Raw genomic sequence first — 24,231 nt, forward strand, 5'->3', positions numbered from 1 at the left:
ACTTTTATGTTGTACTTCTCAAGACAAAATTTGTTTGATATACTTCTCATGACAAATATTTTCTAATTTTAATACAAGCCAGAAAAAATGTTTTTATCTACTTGAAGACTTTACGATATATTTTTTACATAACTCAGAAAAACAAATCTGGATTTTTCTATGTTTATTTACAGAGAATCAAATTATTTTTAACTTCAAATATTTTACTGACCAACTTCACATATTTCTGTTGGCAAACAGAAAAGAATAAGAAAGACAGTTGGTTTTAAAATCCACTAATGTGATTTTAAAGCACTGCTCTTTAACTTCGATCACAAACATGATGATGCACTGTCCTAAAGGAGAAAAGAAATGCCAAGAGCATTTACAGGAATACTCTTCTCTCAGACACCCTCCTAAGAAGACTTACCTTCTCTATAACCAATCGCCTGCAGAAGTGTCTCCCAGACACCTGCAAGTTGCAGCAGACAAGTAGGGTAAGAGAAGCATCAGGGGCCCAAGCATGACTTCTGGTTAAGGGTTCAAGATTAAAGAGGAAAAATCTTTTTCAGGACCTAGGAGCAGACTGGTGATGAGGACCCAGGATCAAGAGGGATAAACAGGTCCTCTTCTAAAGCTTTTTAAAATTTCAGTTTCTGCCCTGGCCAGTTGGCTCAGTGGTAGAGCATCAGCCCAGCATGTGGATGTCCCGGATTCGATTTCCGCCCAGGGCACACGGGAAAAGCACCCATCTGCTTCTCCACCCTTCCCTCATCTCTTCTCTCTCTCTCTTTCTCTCCCACAGCCAAGGCTCCACTGGAGCAAGTTGGTCCCGGGCAAGGAGGATGGCACCATGCAGGCGCTAGAATGGCTCTGGCTGCAAAGGAGCAACGCCCCAGATGGGCAGGGCATCACCCCCCAGTGGGTTTGCCAAGTGGATCCCTGTTGGGCGCATATGGGAGTCTGCCTCTATGCCTCCCCACTTCTCACTTCAGGGAAAAAAAATTTTTTTTCAGTTTCTTTTGAATGATTCCAAATTTTTGCCAGGCTGCATGGCTCATTTGTAAACTCACTGCTATCAGCAGCAAAAATGTTAGTAACAGATAAAATTTTTTCTTCACTCAATCCTAACTTAAGATTCAAATCAAGAATAGAGAACTTGGCCCTAGCCAGTTGGCTCAGTGGTAGAGAGTCAGCCCAGCATGTGGATGTCCTGGGTTCGATTTCTGGTCATGGCACACAGGAGAAGCACCCATCTGCTTCTCCACCTTCCCTCTCTTGCTTCTCTCTCTCTCTCTTCCCCTCCCACAGCCATGGCTCGATTGGAGCGAGTTGGTCCAGGACACTGAGACAGCTCCATGGCCTCTGCCTAGTTGCTGAGCAACAGAACCAAGCCTCAGGTGGGCAGAGCATCGCCCCCTAGAGTAGGTTTGTTGGGTGGATCCCAGTTGGGGCACATGTGCGAGTCTGTCTCTGCCTGCCCTCCTCTCACTGAATGAAAAAAAAAAAATAGAGAACTTTAACATAAAAAAGATATTTTTAATTTTCCTTTAAAAAATTGTGACAAAACCGACATTAAGAAAAACTAAAAGTAAACACATCTAAAGTTGATAATGTACAGAAAGGTTAAAGGATACTCAGAAAGACACAAGAAGAAACATTTTCAATGACAAAAAGCACCAATAGAAATCAGGACCCAGAGTTCTTTTCCTTTCCTTTCCTGTTTCCTTTCTTCCCTCCCTCCCTTCTGTCCTTCTCTCTTTTTTGGAGGCTGGGGAGAGGGGGCTGCAGTTTACACAGTATTAGTGGGTTTCAATAGTTCACTTGCTCTATTATGTATGGAAGGCAAGGAGCAAGAACAGGGAAACCAACGGAAAAGCTAGTGGGACAGCCAAGGTAAGAAACCACGGTGCCTTGGGTCTCACAGAGAAAATGCAGCCTAGCAGATATGCCAGGAGGGGAAGAACTGGAGAGGGTGGCTACAGAGGCAGAAAAAGGTAAATGTCAAGGAAGACTTGTACTATATTTCCAGCTTGTAAAACTGGAAAAAGTGGTGGCCATTCACTGAAGCAAGGGACAGTGGAAGAGGACCACCCCTGAAAGCAAAGCTCAGGAGTTGCATATGTTAAGCTCAAGGTAACAGCAACCTGGACATAAGTTTGAGCTCAGAAAAATTTCTTTGAGAAAAGATAGTTCTAGGTCAATGAAATGATTAGGCCAGGATTTTCTAAATTAAACTCACAAACTAAAACATAAGAACTTCTATATGACTCAAGTCCATGAGCTATCAGGTCCAGTATTCTATGCCCTTATATCATCAATACACATTGAAAAATAACAACTGTCTAACATAGTTAGTAACAAGCATCAAAAGGACAGTACCTGCTTTGTTTCTTGAGCGGTTCTCAAGTCTAGGAGGATGTAACCTACTGTTTCCTTGGCTGAAGTTAAAGGATCCAAGGCAAAACACTGGAGCTTGATAGGAGTGCGCTGTAGCCTGTAACAACAATTTATAAGGAAAATAGCTCTTGCTTAATATTAAACTGATTTTCTATTACCCTTGAAACAGCTGTGTACTACTATCAAGATGCATTATTTTCTGAAAAACTCTTCAACGGGCAAAACTATTAATTTTATCTATCTATAAACCAATTATATACAAAATATGTCAATAATCTTAGTCTCTCAAAAAAAAAAAAATCTTAGTCTCTCTCATCTAAGAGGCTGTCATCTAGGTCAATGTTTTTCAAGCTTCTGTGAGGAGAAGCAGATGGTCACCTCTCCCGTGTGCCCTGACCAGGAATCAAACCCAGGACTTTCACACACAAGGCTGACATTCTACCACTGAGCCAACCTGCCAGGGCCTGATATTCTAAAAAAAATAATAATAATAATATTTTTTTATATTCTCTAAGAATTTAATACTTTTATAAATAAACCCATGGACTGATCTAGCAATATTTATTCTCTCTCTCCTTTTTAACTTTGCACTTTGATTTTAGTATTAAAAAAAGAGCAAGTACTGAAGTTATTAGGGGTTTCCCAAAAGAAAATATCTTTTTAATCCTTTTAAAAATAAAAGCATCAGTGTTCTTGCATGCTTGTGGCCATCAGAGTTCATGAAATAAATAAAAGGCTTTAATTTATAGGCTACTTTACATACTAATAAAGTGTTTAAATGTCTAAAATTAAGTGTAAAATTACTTAGAATCTTTTATATAATTATACTACACATATAACTATATGTCCTTAGCAAGCCAGATAAAGTATACAATAAATGAATAGAAATTACAACAAATTCCAAAGCATGTTTAATATTGGCAGGTATCATTACAACGCTTCTATAAAAGGACATCTATTCTCTCACACATTAGCCAAAAAAAGAAAGAAGAAAAGAAAAGCTAGGTGTAGAGACTAAAAGCTAAGCTCTGGTGCTACACTGCCTGGGCTCTGTCCATCTGACCAACGTAGGACACATTACTGTACCTCTTAGGCCCAGATTTCTCATCTGTACTATGGGGGAAATAACAGTACCTACTTCAAAGGGTTGTTCTTATTTTTAAATGATTATTATTGCAAAGTTCTTTTAAAATTTCCCAGCACATTAATAATAACATTTGTTGAGTGTTTTTTTTATTACTATAATCTAATGAGATATATAAGTTGATTTATTTATAATAGCCTTAAAAAGAACAGAACAAAGTGAAATAACAGTCACCTGTGTTGATGGAGTGCTTTCCTATCAATTTCCCAGGCTAACTCAGTAGCAAATTCTGGCTGGTCAGCATGGTCCACAGGATCAGTAGCCAGCTGTTCTCCGTCAAACTTTGCTTCTACTATAAGCATATGCTTTGGACGTTTGGGGAAATGGCGACCTGGAAAAAAAATTATACAGGTTAGTCAGAGGTACACAAAAATCAAATATCATCATTTAGCATATATTTTATTTATTTTTTAATTTATTGGGATGACATGGTTTGCCAAACCATACAGGTTTCCAGTGTATAACTCAACAGAACACCATCTACACACCACATCATATATCCTCCGCCCCAAGCAAAGTCTCTTTCCGTCCCCATTCTGCCCCTGCCCTCCCCACTCTACCTCCTCTTCCTCTGGTTACTGCCACCTGTTGTCTCCGTCCCTGTGTTACACAGGTAAGTCTTTTGGCTGATCTCTTCATCTCCTCCATCCCATACCCTCACTGAACCTCTCCTCTGACAGCTGTCCAGCTGTTCACTGTGGCCGTGCCTGTTTTTACTTTGTTCCTCAGTTCACTGTGTTCATTAGATTCCACATACAAGTGAGATCATAGGGTATTTGTCTTTTTCTGCCTGGCTTATTTCACTTAGCATAATAATCACCAGATCCTTCCATGCTGTTGCGAAAGGTAAGATTTCCTTCTTTTTTATAGGCACATAATAATATTCCATTGTGTAAAACTGATATGTTAAGAGTGGTTGACTTATCACGTATTGCATAAACTACCTTGCTAACATGTTCACATTCAAATTCTGTTCATAAAAAACATGAATCAAACTGAAAGCTATAATTTATAAATTAGTGCTTCTCAAACCATGTGCCTGTGAATCACCTGGGACCCTGTAAACTGCAGATACAGGTTCAAACGTCTAGAGTAGGCCTGAGAGTCTGTCTTTCTAACAAGACACAGGCGATGTCAATGTTGCTGTTCTCGGTTCACATCTTGAGCAGCAATGATCTCAATAACATTTATAAACAACAAGTTAAAAAATGTGGTAACACCAATTTGAGATAGTACCATACCACTACTTATATACAACAGAGTCCTCTGGAGAGTTAGAAATAATTAAATTTACCTGTATATTCACTTTACTGTTAACCTAGTTAAGAAAATTTTGCCAATTAGCTAAAGAAAAATAAGCAAATGTATTTGTTCATTTTATTCTCAAGGGCAACGCTGTATATTTGCAAGAAATATTAAATTATTCTATTTATACATCACATTTCATCTGGACTGAGCCCATTTCTTCACTGTTCACTGAAGGCATATTTGGAGACCTGTATTATGTCAGATGACGTGATGCAAAAAAAATAGTAAAACACAGTACTTGCCCTCAAGGAATTTGGTCTAATGGAAAGAAAGAAATCACTGAAAACAGGAAGCTAAAGAACTAAGCAGGACACGGTAACAATCTTTACAGGTCTGGTGAGACGGACCCTAGTAAGGGGACTCTTAATCACTGTTAAGTAAATTCACCCTGGTACAAGCTTAGTTAGGAATTAACCTGGTGAAAAAGACCTTGATTGCAAACCTGCGAATTTCACCTGAGTCTCTCACTGAAACTCCCTAGAAAGAATCTTGCTAGATATGGCTCTCCCAATTAGCACTCACAAGATTTCTCTCTGGACCTTATTTTCAGCTATTCTAAAAGATCACTAGGATCCCCAAATGAATTTCACATGTCAAAAGACCTATATTTTCAGACTATCATAACTATAATCTCCAATAAGCTTGAGAACAAAGGCTATATAGCGCAATAAATAGGTACTCTCTTATCCCAAAGACAAGTAATACCTTGAGGACAGAAATCCTGTCTTTTTTCATCCTTAAAATTCAGTATATGGCCTGAATAAGCTCACGGTAGAAACCCAATCATTTTCTTTTGAATAAAGGGCATTTCTAGAATTGTAGTTGAGAAACTGCAAGCTGCTCAATACATATATACTGCTCACAGGAAGTAGGGGATATTTCAAAGTGAATATGAAGCTATACAATATCCCGCACTTTCTGTGAGGTTAGTTGAAAGGCTGGGAACATATGAAGAGAGATGAGATTGAAATTCAGTATGCAAGCAGTCTACCATAAAGGGTATACTATTCTAAGAAGTACAGACATTATCCTTTAGGACTCCAAAGGATTTTAACAAAATAAGATTTGCATTTCAGAAAGAACAGCCCCAGATAGTGATGTGGACAGTTGATATTTTCTACACAGGAAGAAAACATTTATGAAACAGACTACTGAAAATATTATATTAGGTGGGTGAGTACCCCAAAGCAGAGCACTCACAATTGGAAATTCATTCATTTAAAAGTTTATATGAAGCACCTGCTATTAATTTTAAAATAAAGTCAACAACAGTTGGTGAGAATATGAATTTGAGAATGGAGAGGGGAGAGGAAGACTCCCAGGTTCTCAGCTTGAGGCAAGTGTGGCTGTGATGAATGGAAATACAAACACACCAGGACAGTTCAGAGGGAGGGCCAAATGCCAGCTTTAGGTATGTTTGTAGCAACACCTAACTGACATCCCTGATTCCATTCCTTTTCCCTGCACACTGCTACTAAACTAAACCTGCAAAAGATCTTATCCTGCTTAGGAATATACGTCACCTCCCTATTATTTAGCACATTAAACTATTTATCTTTCAAGATCCTCCAAGGCAGGCGTCCCCAAACTACGGCCTGGGCCACAATGCGGCCCCCTGAGGCCATTTATCCAGCCCCCACTGCATTTCTGGAAGGGCACCTCTTTCACTGGTGGTCAGTGAGAGGACCACTGTATTTGGCAGCCCTCCAATGGTCTGAGGGACAGTGAACTGGCCCCCTGTGTAAAAAGTTTGGGGACCCCTGCTCCAAGGCCTGCCTGACCAGGAAGTAGCACAGTGGACAGAGTGTTGGCCGGGAACGCTGAGGATCCAGGTTTTAAACCCTGAGGTCGCCGGCTTGAAGCCCAAGGTCACTGGCTTGAGCAAAGGGTCACTTGCTCTACTGTAGTGCCCTGGTCAAGGCACATATGAGAAAACAATCAATGAACAACTAAGGTGTCATAAGTGATGCTTCTCATCTCTCTCCTTTCCTGTCTCTGTCCCTTCCTCTCCCTCTCTCTCACTTGCTCTCTCGCTATAAAAGAAAAATAAGGGGGGAAAAAAGCCTCTGAGGCCTGTTCACTCTAGTTATACAAGCTTATTTCTTACCACAATGCTACTAAATATTCTCCCTCCTTACCCTATGGATGTTGCTGACCTCCTCATTGTTCTGCCTACCATGCCAACGCCCACCTAGTGCTGGGTTGTCCAGTCGCCTGCAATGTCTTGCTTCTATCCACCTATGTAAAGTTTACTCACCATCCCAATCACTTCGGCGATCATCTCCACCAACCCCCAAAACTTATATTTATAGCCTATATCACATATCTTCCAATATAGTAGATCCCAACATATCATGTCCTGCACATGAATTTGATATTCCCAAATTGACAAAACCCTACATCCTTGCAGGGAAAGAGAATGCCTCGTATTTCCATTTCCTCATAGCATGGAACACAGTCCTAAGTCCAAAAGCTTTTCTTATTTTGAATTTATTGCGGTGACACTGGTTAACAAAATTACACAGGTTCCAGGTGCCTAATTCTACAACGCATCTTCTGTATACTGTATTGTATGGGATTTCAGTCCTATGTCTTTTAAACAATTAGCAACGTAACAATGAAAACTGTCCCTACTCTTTCAACTTCTCATTTTACTGTTCCAAAACTCAAAAATCAGAATGTTTACTTCCCTATCACTCCACAAAAAGTGCCAGGCCTCCACAAAAGACCTCCCGTGAGGGGGGAAGGGGAGAACAGCCAGCTCAACATGGACTCCTTCTTGCATGTTATCAATAACCTGTTCTCACTCAATTTACCTATCAACTCCCATGCGCTCCACTTTCCAGCAATCTGCTCTCCAACCCCACTGACTCGAAGCAATCACAGCACGTATCTTGCTTTTTCATACTTTAAGTGCCCTTTCTGCTTCCCATTGCCCAGAATGTCCCTTCCTTTTTTTCACCTGACAAATTCCTAGCCATCCTTCAGAACCCAAATAAATGTCGCCTCCTTTGGGGACCCTTCCCCAGCTTCCCCAAAGGTGGTATTCCCTCTTCCTCGGCTTGATGAATTATTTGAATGGGTCTCCAGCAACTGTCCCTCATTCAACAAACCAAACTTCAGGGCATGTATAACAGACCGTCCTGACAACCTCTCAGTCCCCAGCAAGACTTATAAAGGCCATGGCCTCCCCAATACTCTGAAATGGCAGAAAACATGTATTCGAGTCAAAGGAAAATGTTGCAAATGGTGTTGCCAAGGGGTCGCTGTACAGACGGGCTTTCCAGGCACGCTTTCAGCTCACATATAAAAGTCATCGACGTGCTGCTTCTGCTGGAAATCGTTTTTCCTACCTTCTTCGGGGCCGCGGCTCGTCACGCTAAATATCACCCATCCCTAATAGCGCTCTCACTCCCTCGGGGGATGTTGAAATCAATCGCCTAACAGACCTCACCACGTGCGACGACGAACAAGTCTTCGGGGACACAAAAGCAAAGATGGCAAGGTCTGCAGGGTTCACAGACTCGCTCCCGCACCGCGGTTAAAACTCAGGAAGCAGCAGTTGCAAAAAGCCATCCTGCGCCGCTCACCTTCTAGGATGGACACGACGATGAGCAGCTGGTCGGACTTGGAGACCATGGTCGCGGTCTGCGGCCCGCAAGCAGGGTCTGCAGGAGGGACGGGAGGCCCGGGTGAGTTTCGGGGAGCCTGCGACGCCCCGCGGGGCTCCCACCTCCCGCCCTCGGCCCCGGACGCGCGGTCCCAGGACCGCGGCCCGGTCCCGCCGCCGCCGCCTGCAGCGTGCCCGGCTCCCCGACCTCGGGCCGCCAGCCCAGCCCGTAACCCTGCCGCGGCTCAAGGCAAAAAGCCGCTCCGCCACCCGGCGGGGCCAGTCTGCAGGCAGAGGCGAGCCCGCCGCCTGTGGACCTTTTGCCGCCTGCGTTGTCGCTTTTCAAACGCCCGGGCCGCCGCAGCGGCCACAGCCGCGCCCCGCTTCCGCCTAGCAACCAGGCCCGCAGGCCCAATGCCCCGGAAGGCTGGAGGACAAAGGGTGATAGAGACTGGGGCAGTCGAGGATAGAACGCCGCTTAGCGCGCTTCGTCGCCTGTCCTTTTATGCTTGGTTCCAGAGCCCTAAGACTAGTTCATTACCTCACAGCGCCCCCTGCTAGCCAGACCGGGAAAGGCGGGCGATGCTGTGGGAACCAGCTGCGCAGGCGCACTACTGCAGTAAATGCTTGCGGGAGTTCCCCTGAGTGTGAGTGTAGTTTGTTCTCTGCTTTCTGCCCCGACACACCTGGGAAATATATCAATAGAGTTGTTGTTGTTGTTTTTAATCTAGCTCTATTCAGATCTCTAGTGTCAGCACTGCTTAAAACTCAAGTCACGAAAAAAATAATGTCTTAAGTCTGAATTCTAAAATTGCCCAGGAGCGGCACCTCGTTGGTACGCTTTGAAAACAAGTAGCGTCAATACGGTAATTACTGTAACTGGTGGTGGTGACGTAAGCTCTCCAAGAATTTCCTGTACAGAAAAAAAATGACCCTAAAACAAAAACATTGTCACGTGGGCAGAAAAATTAAAGGTATACGTTCGTCGACTTTGTGACTACCAAGTAACTAATTAGCAAAATCAAGACGAAAAAATTAAATAGGGCTTCCATATGCGATCAACTGACAATTTTCTCTTTACAACTCCCCATTCCTCACTCGTCGAATTCAGGCTTTAGGAAATATTAGAAATCCTTTCGAGTTTACCTAGCTTGAAATTGGACCTTGGAAGAGGGAAGAAGAGAGAACACCCCTACCATCACCACCACTATCTCCACCCCCTTACCTCCTACTTTGTGCCCAAAAGTAAAAGACTAGGATGTGGAGATTGGACTAGAGAAGGGGTCTCAAACTCAACTCAGCATGTGGGCCGCAGAGCAAGATCACAGCCGTTCGGGGGGCCGCACTAGGTCTACAAAGGGCAACTGTTACACAACACTTTTCTCACTGCAGTTGAAAACAAAAAAAAAAATCAGTACAAAATTGCTCGGCGGGCCGCGAGTTTGAGACCCCTGGGCATTCCTGAAATGAGGCATTCTGCAATTTTTTATTTAATTTTTATTTTTCAATTAACAATATTCGCGCCTCGGACAAACCTCATTGACGATACTGCCACTCCACACAGTTGCGTAATGCAATTTAAAATCAAAGTAATGATCTACTTTGGGTTCATCCTTAAACTGCATTTTTTTGTGGAAGATGTGAAAGAGACTTAAAGGTAGACAGAATAATATAATGAGCCCCCAGGTGCAGACACAGCTTCAGCAATTACCAACTAAACACCAATCATCTCCATCTGTTGCCTCTTTTGAAGAAACTTCCTAACAGCCTATCAGTTTATCTCTTTCCATATGTACCTCTAAAAAATAAAGATTTTTTTTTTTTAAATCTTAAAATATTACCATACTTCCCCATGTATAAGACACACTTTTCTCAGGAATCCTTAGTTCAGGACTTATATGTAGTAAATGCCATTTAGTTACTATCTTTTCATATAAACAATCTTAGATCTTAATTGGTAGTTGTAAAAGAACTAGAAAATGTCATCAATACACCTTGTTTTACTTTAGAATATTCGTCAGAGCTTAAAATCTAGGTTTCAACCATCACTGAATACCAGAGAATAACCTGTCAGAGAAAAGTCTGACAAACCATTAAAATTAGCTGAGAAACTTTTCTACATAGTAAAATTTTACATAGTTTTCTTCTGAATTCCCCCACAAAGAAAACACTATTGGCCCTGGCCGGTTGGCTCAGCGGCAGAGCGTCGGCCTGGCGTGCGGGGGACCCGGGTTCGATTCCCGGCCAGGGCACACAGGAGAAGCGCCCATTTGCATCTCCACCCCTCCGCTCCCCCTTCCTCTCTGTCTCTCTCTTCCCCTCCCGCAGCCAAGGTTCCATTGGAGCAAAGATGGCCCGGGCGCTGGGGATGGCTCCTTGGCCTCTGCCCCAGGCGCTAGAGTGGCTCTGGTCGCCGCAGAGCGACGCCCCGGAGGGGCAGAGCATCGCCCCCTGGTGGGCAGAGCATCGCCCCTGGTGGGCGTGCCGGGTGGATCCCGGTCGGGCGCATGCGGGAGTCTGTCTGACTGTCTCTCCCCGTTTCCAGCTTCAGAAAAATACAAAAAAAAAAAAAAGAAAAGAAAACACTATTACTGTACTTCTAAAATCATCTCATCATAGCTACTGAGAAATTTACATATAATAATTGGCAGTTTGGGTATTTTCTTTTCTTAATAGACTAAAAACTTAATGACATGATATTTCCCATCTATGTCATCTAGAAATGGAATTGTAATTCCATCAGCATCTACAGCCTCCCTATCTGTTATTCAATAATCTAATTTCCTTTCGTTTGTGATATAGAACAGTAGTAAATTCAGTTCTAACATAGCTCATTATATTTTAGCTTAAACTCATAAGAGAAAATTTTGTTATAAGTTTATGAAGTGTCAGTTACTGATTCAAAATACATAACTAAATGCTAATGAATTATAAATTGTTTTGTCTATTAGACATTGTGAGATTTGTTACATTATAAACATGCAAATTCATGCAGACAAGTTTGATTAAATGCTTGATTCTGAATTCAGTAGTTTGTCAACATAAAAGCTTCTATTAGTTAACATTCCACTTCTATGAATTTATACACACACATCCAAAAAAAGAGCATTTTGACATTTTAAGGCTTTTTTTTGTACCCATTTTACATTAAAAAAATACTTTACTTGTAGTATGTCTCTTTATTTTTTATCTTTTCAACAACTTCTGTGGCCACCATAGGAGGGAGCAGGAGCTGCGTTGCCACTTCCTCAGCCCCCTCTCTCTCGTGGTCCCCTCCCTGCCACACATTCTCACACACACCTATTAAAATGTAAGACAAGCACCCAGGGTTAATAAAATTAACACATCTGTTAAATAACTGCTCTTTGTAAGAGCACGGTGCCAGACCCTGACCTTCAGGAGGTGTTTGGAACACACCCTCCTTCTGGAAGCGGGAGCAGGAGTGGAGGAAGTAACCAGTGTTCACTTAGTGCCAAGGGAGTTGGGCTTCCAATCCAGGATCTGATCTCATAAAACTTGGCAATTAATTTGTGTGCCTTTAATCCCTTGAAGAAGGGCCACCAATGTCGATGAGAGGACAGGCAGGGTAGCCCAATAACAGTCACACATACCATCATTCCAAGGTCCACAACTTATTAGCTTTGTGACCTGGCCAAGTCATTTTTCTCTGAACCTCAATCTTCCCAGTGGTAAAATAGAATTAATAGTCCTTATGCCATACGGTTTTTGCAAGGATTAAATGGCATTGCTACTGTGAGGGGCCTAGGCTCTGATGAAATCCCCCCTGAATGTGGTAGCTATTTTTTATTGTTATGTGAAGCCAAGTTAATCAGATTCTTATATGCCCTCACCTTGGCCTATACATTAAGCTCTAAGGGCACTATCCCCCGCAAATGGCCCCTCTCCAGACCATCCCAAAGTCAAACACTCCTTCAAAGTACACAGGTGCTGTTAACTTGCTGGTCTAGCGGGCTGGGCAGGGCCTGAGCAGGCAGCCCTGTGGCTGTCTAAGGGCCAGTGCCTCTCTGCCACAGCTGGTCATTGCCATGCAGTAAAAGCCAGTTCTTTCTAAATTCCCCCAGGAAACTAGAATTACAGATTTTTTATGTGAACCCATTCAGTTTTTAAATGCTGCTCATTATACTGCTCACAAAAATTAGGGGATACTTTATCACTTCATATGAAAGCTAGAAAATAACCCCTAATTTTTGTGAGCAGTATAATTTCAGTTAAACAAGCAAACAAACAAAAAACACTGCATGAGCCAAACCAAGACTTCTGCCAGCCACAAATTAGTTACTGTACCTCTGACCTCAACTCATTGAAGTGGTTATAACAGGTGTCCCTGAAGGGTAGAACACTGATAGTGGTAAGGAAAGTAGAGAGAGCCTGAACCCGGGAAGGAGAAGGTTGAAGGAGAGTGATGAGGACCCACAGTTTGCTCCCTAGCAGAGCCTTTGGGAGGGGACAGAAACAGGAACTGGCCCATGGGGTACCTAGGGAAGTGAGACCTTAGCTGCAATTTATCATCGTTGGTACAGGTTCTTATGCCCCCAATTTGACACTGAATTCACAAACTCACTAGGCTTCAGGGGACTATGGAGTTTGGATGATAGACAGCTGCTCAGTGACCAGCATGGGCAAAAACTCGCAAGGCCTCTCTGCAAATATTTGTTCCATGTCAGAACCCGAGCACCTCTGAACAACATTTTGGGTGTGGAGGAGGGAGCTCCAATGATGACTAAGATTGAGTGACCTGTTTCCCAGCAGAAGGAGCTTGCAGTTGAATTTAAGAGTCTAAAATTTTTTTTTAAAAATCAAACATTTTGGCCCTGGCCAGTTGGCTCAGGGGTGGAGCGTCGGCCTGGCGTGCGGGGGACCCGGGTTCGATTCCCGGCCAGGGCACATAGGAGAAGCGCCCATTTGCTTCTCCACCCCCACCCTCACCCCCTCCTTCCTCCCTGTCTCTCTCTTCCCCTCCCGCAGCCAAGGCTCCATTGGAGCAAAGATGGCCCGGGCGCTGGGGATGGCTCCTTGGCCTCTGCCCCAGGCGCTAGAGTGGCTCTGGTCACTGCGGAGCGACGCCCCGGCGGGGCAGAGCATCGCCCCCTGGTGGGCAGAACTTCGCCCCTGGTGGGCGTGCCGGGTGGATCCCGGTTGGGCGCATGCGGGAGTCTGTCTGACTGTCTCTCCCCGTTTCCAGCTTCAGAAAAATACACACACACACACAAAAAAATCAAACATTTCTTGCACTTCCTTCTTTGTGACCTAAACTTGATGGGATTATTTTAGGCTGGGATGAGCTCTGAGCTACCCAGTCATGGGGGGTATCACAGTGGCTCTCTCTCAGGCAAAATACAGAGTGGAGGGTGTGGGAATGCCTGTTACTCCACAGAGAACAGACTACACTGGAGACAATTCTGGAGCTGTGGGCAAGGGTGCAGGCCATCAGAAAGGCTGCTTCGCGGCTGTGGAGAGACTACTCATTGGTGGAGTGCCTGCATACTAGAGGCAGAGACTTTTGAGAAGGATTCATTTTAGGGACAGAGGATAGAACAGACAATAGATGCTTAAATGAAAGACCTGCCACTATAACACGATGACATTGAAAAACACTGTGACATTGTGGGACTTTGATTCATTTACTATGTAATGTCTGATGTGGGTCAGTATTTTTTTCCTTTAAAAAGCTTCCTTTGAAATACTGAAGCCAATAGTGGATGTAGAGCTGGTGCCAGCCTACTCAGCTGTCTGATGGAGAAATCCCCCAGGCTTCTGGGTTCATATCCATCAGCTTGTTCGATTTTAGCACCTGTCTCATCCCCAGTAGCTTTTCCAGAATGCTACCTTCGCCATGAAGCTCCATAAATTTTCCCAATTTAAACTTGGGCTTCTTCAGCATTCTGACTTTTCTAACAAAGACATCATGGAGTGGATAAATAGATTAGCAAGTCTTTTCTTTGTCTTTTCCAGTGTGATCTGGAATCAATTGATTGACCAGTTCTTTCAAGTCATTTGTCTGCACCTCTTGGGTCATGATTTCTGTCTTCTTCCAATTTTGGAGGACCTGTTGAAGCTGAGCATAAGATGTCTTCCAAATCTGACTGTTGCATATTTTAGTAAAACCAATACCGAATAGATAAAGCAAATAACCGCTGGTAGTCTTGACATCAATATGAGCTTCAACCACGGTCTGCCATTTTTTTGACCGTGGAGCACATTGTGTCACGGTTAAGATCCATGCCGTGGAAATCAGTCAGGCAGTTTTTGCCCTGAACAGCCTCAGTAATTAGCTTGAATTTCTTAAATGCAACTTCACTGTTCTGCAGATCAGCTAGGCTTACTTCAAAAACATGACCCTTGAGACTATCAGATACGATTTGGGTTCCTTGAGTTCTCGTGACTAGTGCTTTCCCAATATTTCTCATATTGAACATAGCAGGTATTCTTACATCATACTAATCTTTCTTAGAAAACAAATCAACCACTTTCTTTTCGGCTCCCTTTTTGCCACCTTTTACAAGGCTCTTGTTCTTGCTGACCGTCATGGTGATGCTCAGATATCTGAAAGGGGTCTAATAATTCTATTTAAATAACATTTACTTGATGTGGGATATTAAGTTAAAAAAAACACTTTATTTTTTGTTTGTCATTATTTTCTTATTAGGAATTTTAACACTGTTTAGAAACAGTGCATCCCAAATTATTGTTTAAATTAACAAGTCATTATGTTAATAGCACAAGTCTAGTGAAGTACAATCCGTTCATTAAGTTCCATGAGATAGGGACCTTGTCTGTTTAACTCTCTATCCCCAGAATCTAGAATAGTAATCGGCACAATAGGCATTCAATAAATTTTTTTTTAGCCAGTAGATGGACTCTAAACATAACATGATATGCTATGTTTGACTAACATCCTCTATTATAAAGTAAATCTATCCAAATAGTAAACATTTTTTGGAATATTCATTTCTTTAAATAAAATGCTATAATATTATTTGGTTATATTTGGCTAGTAGCTTTCTACTTTTGTCAACCTTTTATACTTCAATTTTTTTAAATGTAGAAATCAGAAGGTTTCAAGGACTTTCTCCTTTTTCTTACCTGGACCAAAATAGAACCATCAGATTCCCAAGAGTTTCTTCAAATTTCAAATACACAAATTCACCTCACTGTCTATCTTGGAAAATTTACCTCTGAACTTAATTAGAGGAATTGAATAAATTTATCATATATCTATGTTCAGTCAGGTTCGCTGGTGATTTTTCTTTTTTTAAAATTAAAGCGAGCTTCGAAGTTCAGGAAAACTGAGCAGACATTCCAGGACTTGAGTTTGCGTCCATTTAAAAAGTATTAAGTGATATAACAAATGCATTGGACCCAATTATCATCCAATCTAAACAGGTAACTTACCACTTCTAAGCGTGGAGCTTAGGGAGTGCTCATTTTACACAAGTGGTCCGGTTTCTTTTCTTCTTGTCCTTTTCCCTAAAGTGTTTCTGCCTAGATCAATTAGCTTTCTCCCCACCAAACCTGGTTCTCATGAGTATGGGTGCCTAATGTTATCATTTTGATATGAAAAGATGGAACCTCATAGCAGTTCCTTGTATTCATTAATTTTTAATCCAGTTAAATCAAACAATTTACTTTAATCTGGTACCCAGTAATCAGACTGTTATTTGACACTTCTTTTTTCCCTTCTCTTCTCAAACCAATCATGGCTATATTCACAAATAGGTTATTTATTTTGGTCAAAATTTCACTCATTGAGATATTTTGTTTGAGTCCTCTCCTCTCCCCCCCCCCCAAAAAAAAATCTTACTAGATTAAAAAGTTTTAAATTTTTGGAAATAGAATCTACAAAGTGGCTCATATTATATGTGTAGATCTTATCAGATACTACTTTTCATTCTAAAATCTCAACTATAAACCTTTCCACACACACAAAAAGAAGAGTTAATTTAATACATTTTCCCTTAATTTAAGAGATTTCTATTTTGGTATAGCTATTTCTTTTTCCTACTTTCATGGGTCAGCAAAATAGAAATCAATTTAAATTTAGATGATCAATATTCAGCTGGCCTGAATACTTCATTTCCTCTGTGGTCACGTGCAGTTGTAATGTATAGGAATGTATAACTAAAGCAAATTTAAAATAACTAAATAATGAAGGATGAATGACAAAGAGTCTATGGATCTGTAGTCTGCAAAATAAGTACTGCTGAGTTGAATGGAGCAAAAGTAGAAATCCCCAAATAAGCATCTTTGAAGGGCAGAAGATTTTTCTATTAAAATGTAACTTTTTGACATCTAAGTAATCTTCAAAAACATACACTTTCAATGCAGTTACATTTTTTTCCTAGAAAGTAATCATGTGCATTACCCTGCACCTGTTGTTGTTATTATCACCAGCCCCTCTTTCTATACCCTCAAATGTATTGATTTCCTCGGTATACATTAAAGCTATGAAATAAAATATGAAATTTCATCCAAGAATGAAACAGATAAGAATTTTTTAAAGTTGACCTGCTTTTCTTTAGATAATTCTAATGTTATTTTAAAATATTTCAACACATTTAAAGGAATGTATGAATTACCTGAAAAGGCACCACTTTTTAAAAGCATTATGAATTTAAAAAAAATAAGCAAAATAAAAAGCATATGGGTTATTTTTGTGATACTATAGTTACTGAATTCTCTCTTCAATGTAATTCTTCAACTTGATAATGTGATAATATATAAATTATTCACAAAGAAGTGTATCTGGATCACTTCTTATCAGCATTGATATTTTAAGATTAGAATTCCAGGATATTGCAGGTAAACACTTTAAGCAAAAATTCTATTATTGAGATTTGCTTTAAGATCATTGTCATTGCCTGACCAGGCAGTGGATAGAGCATTGGAATGGAATGCAGAGGACCCAAGTTTGAAACCTCAAGGTCGCCAGCTTGAGTGAAGGCTCATTCAGTTTGAACACAGGCTCACCAGCTTGAGTGTAGGGTCACTGGCTTGAGCATGGGATCATACACATGACCCTATGGTCACTGGCTCAAGTCCAAAGGTAGCTGGCTTGAAGCCCAAAGTCACTGGCTTAAAGCCCAAGGTCGCTGGCTTGAGCCCCAGCTTGCTAGCTTGAGCAAGGGGTCACTCACTCTGCTGTAGTCCCCCGGCCAAGGCACATATGAGAAAACAATCACTGAACAGAACAGCTAAGGTGCCACAATGAAGAATTGATGCTTCTCATCTCTCTCTGTTCCTATCTGTCCCTCTCTCTGACTCGCTCTCTCTGTCTCTGACAAAAAATATTATTGGCATTTGTGATTGCTGAAAGCCCTCAACTCTTGTAATCAACCATATTATTATGTTGTATTTAATGAAAACTTTTTTTTTTTTTTTTTTTTACAGAGGCAGAGATAGACAGGGATAGACAGACAGGAACAGAGAGAGATGAGAAGCATCAATCATCAATTTCTCCTTGTGCGCTGTGACTTCTTAGTTGTTCATTGATTGCTTTCTCACATGTGCCTTGACTGTGGGCCTTCAGCAGACCGAGCAACCCCTTGCTGGAGCCAGGGACCTTGGGTCCAAGCTGGTGAGCTCTTTGCTCAAGCCAGATGAGCCTGCGCTCAAGCTGGCGACCTCGGGGTCTCGAACCTGGGTCCTTCCGCATCCCAGTCCGACGCTCTATCCACTGCGCCACCACCTGGTCAGGCTAATGAAAACTTTTAAAGTTAATATTTAAGATGCTATTTAAAACCATGAACTTAAATCAATCCTTATAGAAACTGAAGCAACTTCTCTTTCTCTATTTACTCTGACTAAAGCAACTTCTCTTTTTCTATTTATTCCAACCTATGGAGTGAAACTCAGTTTATAGTAAGATCATAAACCTGTATTTTGAGGAATTCTTTAATATTACACATGTTGTGTCAGTATCAGTACACTTTCAGCTGCAAGAAATCAAAAACTTTACCCCAACTAGTTTACTGAATAAGGAGATGTATGCACTTGGCATTTTAGAAGTAGGAAGGGTTTCAGGGTTGGGGCAGTCCCTACAAATCCCTCATTTGTGTCCTACCCTTTGAGTTGTTTCATCCTCAGGTCAGCTTCCCTCATTGGGGAGGCTGTCAAAGTCCCAAGTTTCACAATAGTGCAAAGTGACTCCCAGAGAAAACGTATCTGTTTTGGGGGTTTTCTCCAAACAGCACTTTTCTTTCCAAGTAACTGGGGTCTCATTGACTGACATTGACTCTCATGCTCATTTCTGAACAATCATATGCCCAGGGGAATGCCACAACTGGTTTGCCTGGGCCCGATTCCAAAACCAATCACCGTTGCAAGGGGTTGAGATAACCTATAAACCAGCCAAGTCTAGCTCCAAGGCTGGAGATGAACTCATCTTTCTCTGAAGCACACGGGTTGTAAAGACATTAAAGAAAGTTAGAGTACAGTTAGGAAGGGAGAAGGGAGTAATTCTATCAATGTGTAGCAGAACAGTATAGTAAAGCTGGTTTTTTTCTTTTTTAAGTAGATAGTTGCCTTTTGATGTTGTTCTAAACATTCAATAAAAGGCAACAAAATATTATAGAGAAGTAATTATCAAAGTGTGTGTGTGTGTGTGTGTGTGTGTGTGTGGTAGTAGAAGCATTTAAGAGTATTTTTATTCAGGTAAAATGCCTCTCCCCATCTGAACTGCACTTATGAGGCTTGCTTTCTTTTTTTTTTTTTTTTTTTTGTATTTTTCTGAAGCTGGAAACAGGGAGAGACAGTCAGACAGACTCCCGCATGCGCCCAACCGGGATCCACCCGGCACGCCCACCAGGGGCGACGCTCTGCCCACCAGGGGGCGATGCTCTGCCCCTCCGGGGCGTCGCTCTGTTGCGACCAGAGCCACTCTAGCGCCTGGGGCAGAAGCCAAGGAGCCATCCCCAGGACCAGGCCATCTTTGCTCCAATGGAGCCTTGGCTGCGGGAGGGGAAGAGAGAGACAGAGAGGAAGGGGGGAGGGGTGGAGAAGCAAATGGGTGCTTTTCCTATGTGCCCTGGCTGGGAATCGAACCGGGGTCCCCCGCACGCCAGGCCGACGCTCTACCGCTGAGCCAACCAGCCAGGGCCTGAGGCTTGCTTTCTTATCCCTTTGAAAGTTAGTTCTCTGAGGAGCCATGTTGGATCTGATGGATGATGGGCTTAAAAAGATTGAGAACCATTGCCATAGAAAAGGTTTTATAATTGGGTGGTCAAATAAACACTTATAAAGGAATAAAATAATGTACCTAGTTATTGAAATTCCAACCTAGTATCAGCCTCTTTTCACTTGCTGGTTTGGTTCATAACCCAATGAGAAAAAAAATAGTGTTCTTTTTTTAATCTCTTCAAGGAAAATAAAATAATTTTATTAACCTAGTACTAAGGAAATCAGCCAAACTTATCTTATTTTGTTGGTCCTATAGCTCACCTAAGACCATGTTTCTTGGCAAAGAATGGTGCAGAAATAACATAGCATTAGTATCTCTTTCTCAGCAGAGGGCAAAAGAAATTTCTCAAAGAGTCCTGGGCAGCAGCGGTCACCATTTTAGACGGTAGAGACTCATCCTGGAAACGTTGGAAGAAGAGTTTTTAGTTTTTTATTTTTTCTGAAAAAAGCTTTATTGTTTCCATTTGGTCCAACACATGGGAGAGGGCTTCAGGGTAGTTAAAGGGATGCCTAGTGGTTTCAGGGAGAGGTGTAGGCCAGACACCAGGTGATGCAGACAGGCCTTGCAAAGGCCTGGGGTCTCCAAGTGCTCCTATTTCTGCTTGAAGGTGAGCCTTTCGAGGAGATCCTTTCCCAGCCCGGCTGGGGCCTGGCCAGCCTGCGGAGGTTAGTTTCACCTCCGCATCTGGAAGTGGTTCTTCGGGAAGTCACAGAAATAAGGATCTGTGTGGGTAGGTCCTGGGGTAGGCAGACCCAGAAGGGCCTGGTTCAGGTTTGTCCCCAAGATCATGGCAGCTTCCATGGTGTCCCTAGTTTCACCCCACTCATCTTGGGAAGGCTTCAGCACATTCTAGAAGAGACCATGACCACTGTGCTGGTTTTGCATCTTTATTATTTTTATTTATTTATTTATTTTTGTATTTTTCTGAAGCTGGAAACGGGGAGAGACAGTCAGACAGACTCCCGCATGCGCCCGACCGGGATCCACCCGGCACGCCCACCAGGGGCAACGCTCCGCCCACCAGGGGGCGATGCTCTGCCCCTCTGGTGCGTCGCTCTGCTGCGACCAGAGCCACTCTAGCGCCTGGGGCAGAGGCCAAGGAGCCATCCCCAGCGCCCGGGCCATCTTTGCTCCAATGGAGCCTTGGCTGCGGGAGGGGAAGAGAGAGACAGAGAGGAAGGAGGGGTTGGGGGTGGAGAAGCAAATGGGCGCCTCTCCTGTGTGCCCTGGCCGGGAATCGAACCCGGGTCCCCCACATGCCAGGCCGACGCTCTACCGCTGAGCCAACCAGCCAGGGCCTGGTTTTGCATCTTTAAAAGATACTGGGTGACCTGGCACTTCTTGGCCAACTCTCGGAAGCAGTGGCCCATCTCCTCCAGAGCCTCATTGTCCCGGTCACAACACAGGCCCACAGAGGGGCGGTGCAAGAGCCCCGCAGACGCAGGCTGACCGGGCAGTTGACAGCAGCTTCCGCCTCGGTGCAATGATTCTGACAAGTTTGGGAGCTCATGATTGTTCGGCAAAAGAGGAGTTAAGGTCAGTGTTGCCTGGTCTCGGAGGCTGAGGATGGCTGAGGTGGTTCCGAACATGGTGACTGGGAGGAGACCGGAGGGCGGTCAGAGGCTGGGAGAAGGTGTCCCTGGGTCTGTTCCGTCCAAACATTCTTGAAACAAGAGATAAATCCAGGGGAACGTTGAGGTCACTTTTAAAAATAACATGAGCTCTGTTTTAAGTTTAATATTTTTTCAAATTTTAAACAAAATAAAAATTAAATGTAGAAAATTAAGAAAATGTAGAAAAGAATAAAAATTTTAAATTTTCATAATCTCTCCAGCTAAAGAACCACTGATAACATTTTGGCATCTCTTCTAATTACATATGACTCAGTCAATTATAATACAGATATATAATGTTCTTAAAAAAGTAATCCTTTATCATAAATGCTGTTTAGTAAACTTTCTTTTTTTTTTCTTTTTTCTTTTCATTTTTCCGAAGCTAGAAACGGGGAGGCAGTCAGATAGACTCCCGCATGTGCCCGACCGGGATCCACCCGACATGCCCACCAGGGGGCGATGTTCTGCCTCTCTGGGGCATCGCTCTGTTGCATCCAGAGCCATTCCAGCACCTGAGGCAGAGGCCACAGAGCCATCCCCAGCGCCGGGGCCATCTTTGCTCCAATGGAGCCTTGGCTGCAGGAGGGGAAGAGAGAGACAGAGAGGAAGGAGAGGGGGAGGGGTGGAGAAGCAGATGGGTGCTTCTCCTATGTGCCCTGGCCGGGAATCGAACCCGGGACTCCTGCACGCCAGGCTGACGCTCTACCGCTGAGCCAACCGGCCAGGGCCAGTAAACTTTCTTTAATATACTATGAGCATTTCCCCTTTGTATAAATAATTCTTTTAAAACCTTCATATAATTATATAGTAGATTAACTAACCTATTTTGACTGGGGAGATTATTTTACCCTTGCAGATAAAACAGTTTACCAAGTGAGAATGTCCTAACAACACAAATATAACCCTATCCTCCAAATTGAGCCTCCTGAATCCCAAAATTAGCATTAAATCAGAAATTCAGAAGGGAAGCAAGGAATGAAACTCCTAATCATAAAACTAAAGTGTGGCAAAGAGTGAGAACAAGACTGGGAAATAATTCTGAGTCACATGTGCTGGGATTTCCTGGAAGTGTTCAGATCCAAGTCAGAAATGCTGTTTTGTCTACGTGTGTCTGGACTAAACTTCTGTGTAGCTGCTCCTTGATTAAGATGAAGGCCTTCCTAAGTCAAGGTTGGACATGGAGTAAAAGGGAAAGGATCCAAAGAGTGGACCCCTGCCCTGTGGGGAGTAGACACTTGATACGACAGTTTTCAGGGGAACAGAAGGGGCAGGCACCTCGGCCCCACTCCGCCTCCTGGTAGTGGAGAAGGCGCCACACTCCGGGGAGTGGACCGGATTCCTGGAAGCAGGTGTTGACCACAACAGTCCTGACAGCGGTGGCTCAGGTTACAGTGGGAAGTGTCATTGCTCTGAGGAATGGACCACTCGAAGAGCCAGGAAGACCAATGTTTCTGCTTATCTCACACTTTGGGGCAGCATTTCCAAGACTTCAGATCCCTTCTAGCCACTTTCATGATTTTCCCATATCTGCCCACCACTTGCGCTATCTTTCATATTCTTCTTTCAACTTACTTTTTCCTAAGTTAAATATTTCATATTAAATTAAAACAACAACACAATTTTAATTGAAATTCAGAATCACTTACCACAAATAGAAATGATGGGTGAGCTCATGAATTCAATGAAAACAAACATGCAACAGAACAAATATTTAGTTGGCTAGGTGCTGCTGCTTGTCAAAGGCTCTTGAGCTTGAGGCCTGATTGCTGTTTGTTTAGCAAAAAAAAAAAAGTAGGGGAATGGGTAGGGAGGAATTAGCCAGTGTTAAAAACATTACCAGCAAATCCAGACTGCCCAAAGACTTCCTCAGAAGAACGGCAAGGGAATTAAATCACTTTCACTGTGTGACTCAGTGTTATTTATACCACCTAACTTCCTGTCCAGTGGTGTACACCCCTCGCTAGAAAACATTGTGCTAGAGGAAACTGCCGTCTCTAAGGGGGTGGGGAGAAGAGCTAGTGTTGCCCTTAGGTCAACCTTAGGAGCTGCTAAGATTGGAGGAGATACCAGAGATTTTTATAAATGAATGATAGACTGGACAGGGAATGCTCTCATATCTAGTCAATTCTCGTACTAGGGAGCATATTTGCCCCACCCATTCCCAAATTCATGTGTTGAAGTCTTAACTCCCAGTACCTCAGAATGTGACTGTTTTTGGAGATAGGGATTTTGAAGAGGTAAATAAGTTAAAATGAAGTCTATTTAGGAGGACCCAATATGTCTGCCGTCCATATAGGAAGAAAATATTAGAACACACACACACACACACACACACACACACACGCAGGGAAGACCATGTGAAGACAGGGAGATGACAGTCATCTACAAGCCAGAAAAGATGCCTCAGAGGAAAGCAACAGTACTGACACTTTGATCCTGGACTTCAAGCTACACAGTCTGTGGCACTTTGGTAATGGCAGCCCTAGCGAACTACGCCTTCCAAATGGGAAAACATTCAAAAGAGACAGATTTTGTACAGCTGCTTTGACTTGTTTCCTGGAATATTAAAAAGGGACTAATGCCTACAGCATATGTGGTTTGGAAGTGGTTTCTTCGTGGTAATGGGTTTTTCAAGGTTACTAATGGAAATTAGATATGAGACATCCAGTAACACCTGATCAAGTCAAGTGATTTAAAACAATCCAGTGTATCACTGATGCCATGAGGTCTGTACTTCAAGGGAGGAAACAGTCGTAAGTGAAATTGAGCCATGAGTCTGATTGACAATATTCAAGAGTTGTGGCTCTTGCCACAAGATGAAATTGGAACTTATTCCAAAATCATGAAATAAGCAATAAATGAGATAGGGATCAGGTTATCTTCTTTAACTGATAGCCCTGTGTCCTCGTGTACAAATGTAAACATCTGACGCTGTCCACTAGGTGGGTCTGAGTGTGTTGCTTGACTCCTGAAGCTGACA

At 42.8% G+C, this 24,231-nt stretch overlaps 1 protein-coding gene and 2 pseudogenes across 3 annotated transcripts in view; all 3 read right to left on the reverse strand.

The window, feature by feature from the left end:
- CEP120 (centrosomal protein 120) overlaps positions 1-8,861 on the reverse strand; it is a 65,638-nt gene extending 56,777 nt beyond the window's left edge. For 2 of the 3 annotated variants that reach the window (XM_066274201.1, XM_066274199.1), the window contains exons 1-3: positions 8,422-8,825; positions 3,698-3,854; positions 2,362-2,476 (exon numbers count right to left, since the gene is read on the reverse strand). In XM_066274201.1, coding sequence (XP_066130298.1) covers positions 2,362-2,476; positions 3,698-3,854; positions 8,422-8,470 — 321 coding nt within the window. In that variant the 5' untranslated portion in view covers positions 8,471-8,825. Of the gene's footprint in view, positions 1-2,361; positions 2,477-3,697; positions 3,855-8,421 lie in introns of all 3 variants that reach the window. The other variant, XM_066274200.1, reaches the window with a different exon arrangement.
- Positions 8,862-9,888: 1,027 nt separating this feature from the next.
- Positions 9,889-10,007, reverse strand: LOC136336881 (U4 spliceosomal RNA; annotated as a pseudogene).
- A 4,100-nt stretch (positions 10,008-14,107) lies between these two features.
- On the reverse strand, positions 14,108-14,989 carry LOC136335676 (small ribosomal subunit protein eS1-like; annotated as a pseudogene).
- Between the last annotated feature and the right edge of the window lie 9,242 nt (positions 14,990-24,231).

This window comes from Saccopteryx bilineata, chromosome 4 (assembly GCF_036850765.1).
Source record: "Saccopteryx bilineata isolate mSacBil1 chromosome 4, mSacBil1_pri_phased_curated, whole genome shotgun sequence".
NCBI classification, from domain to species: Eukaryota; Metazoa; Chordata; class Mammalia; order Chiroptera; family Emballonuridae; genus Saccopteryx; species Saccopteryx bilineata.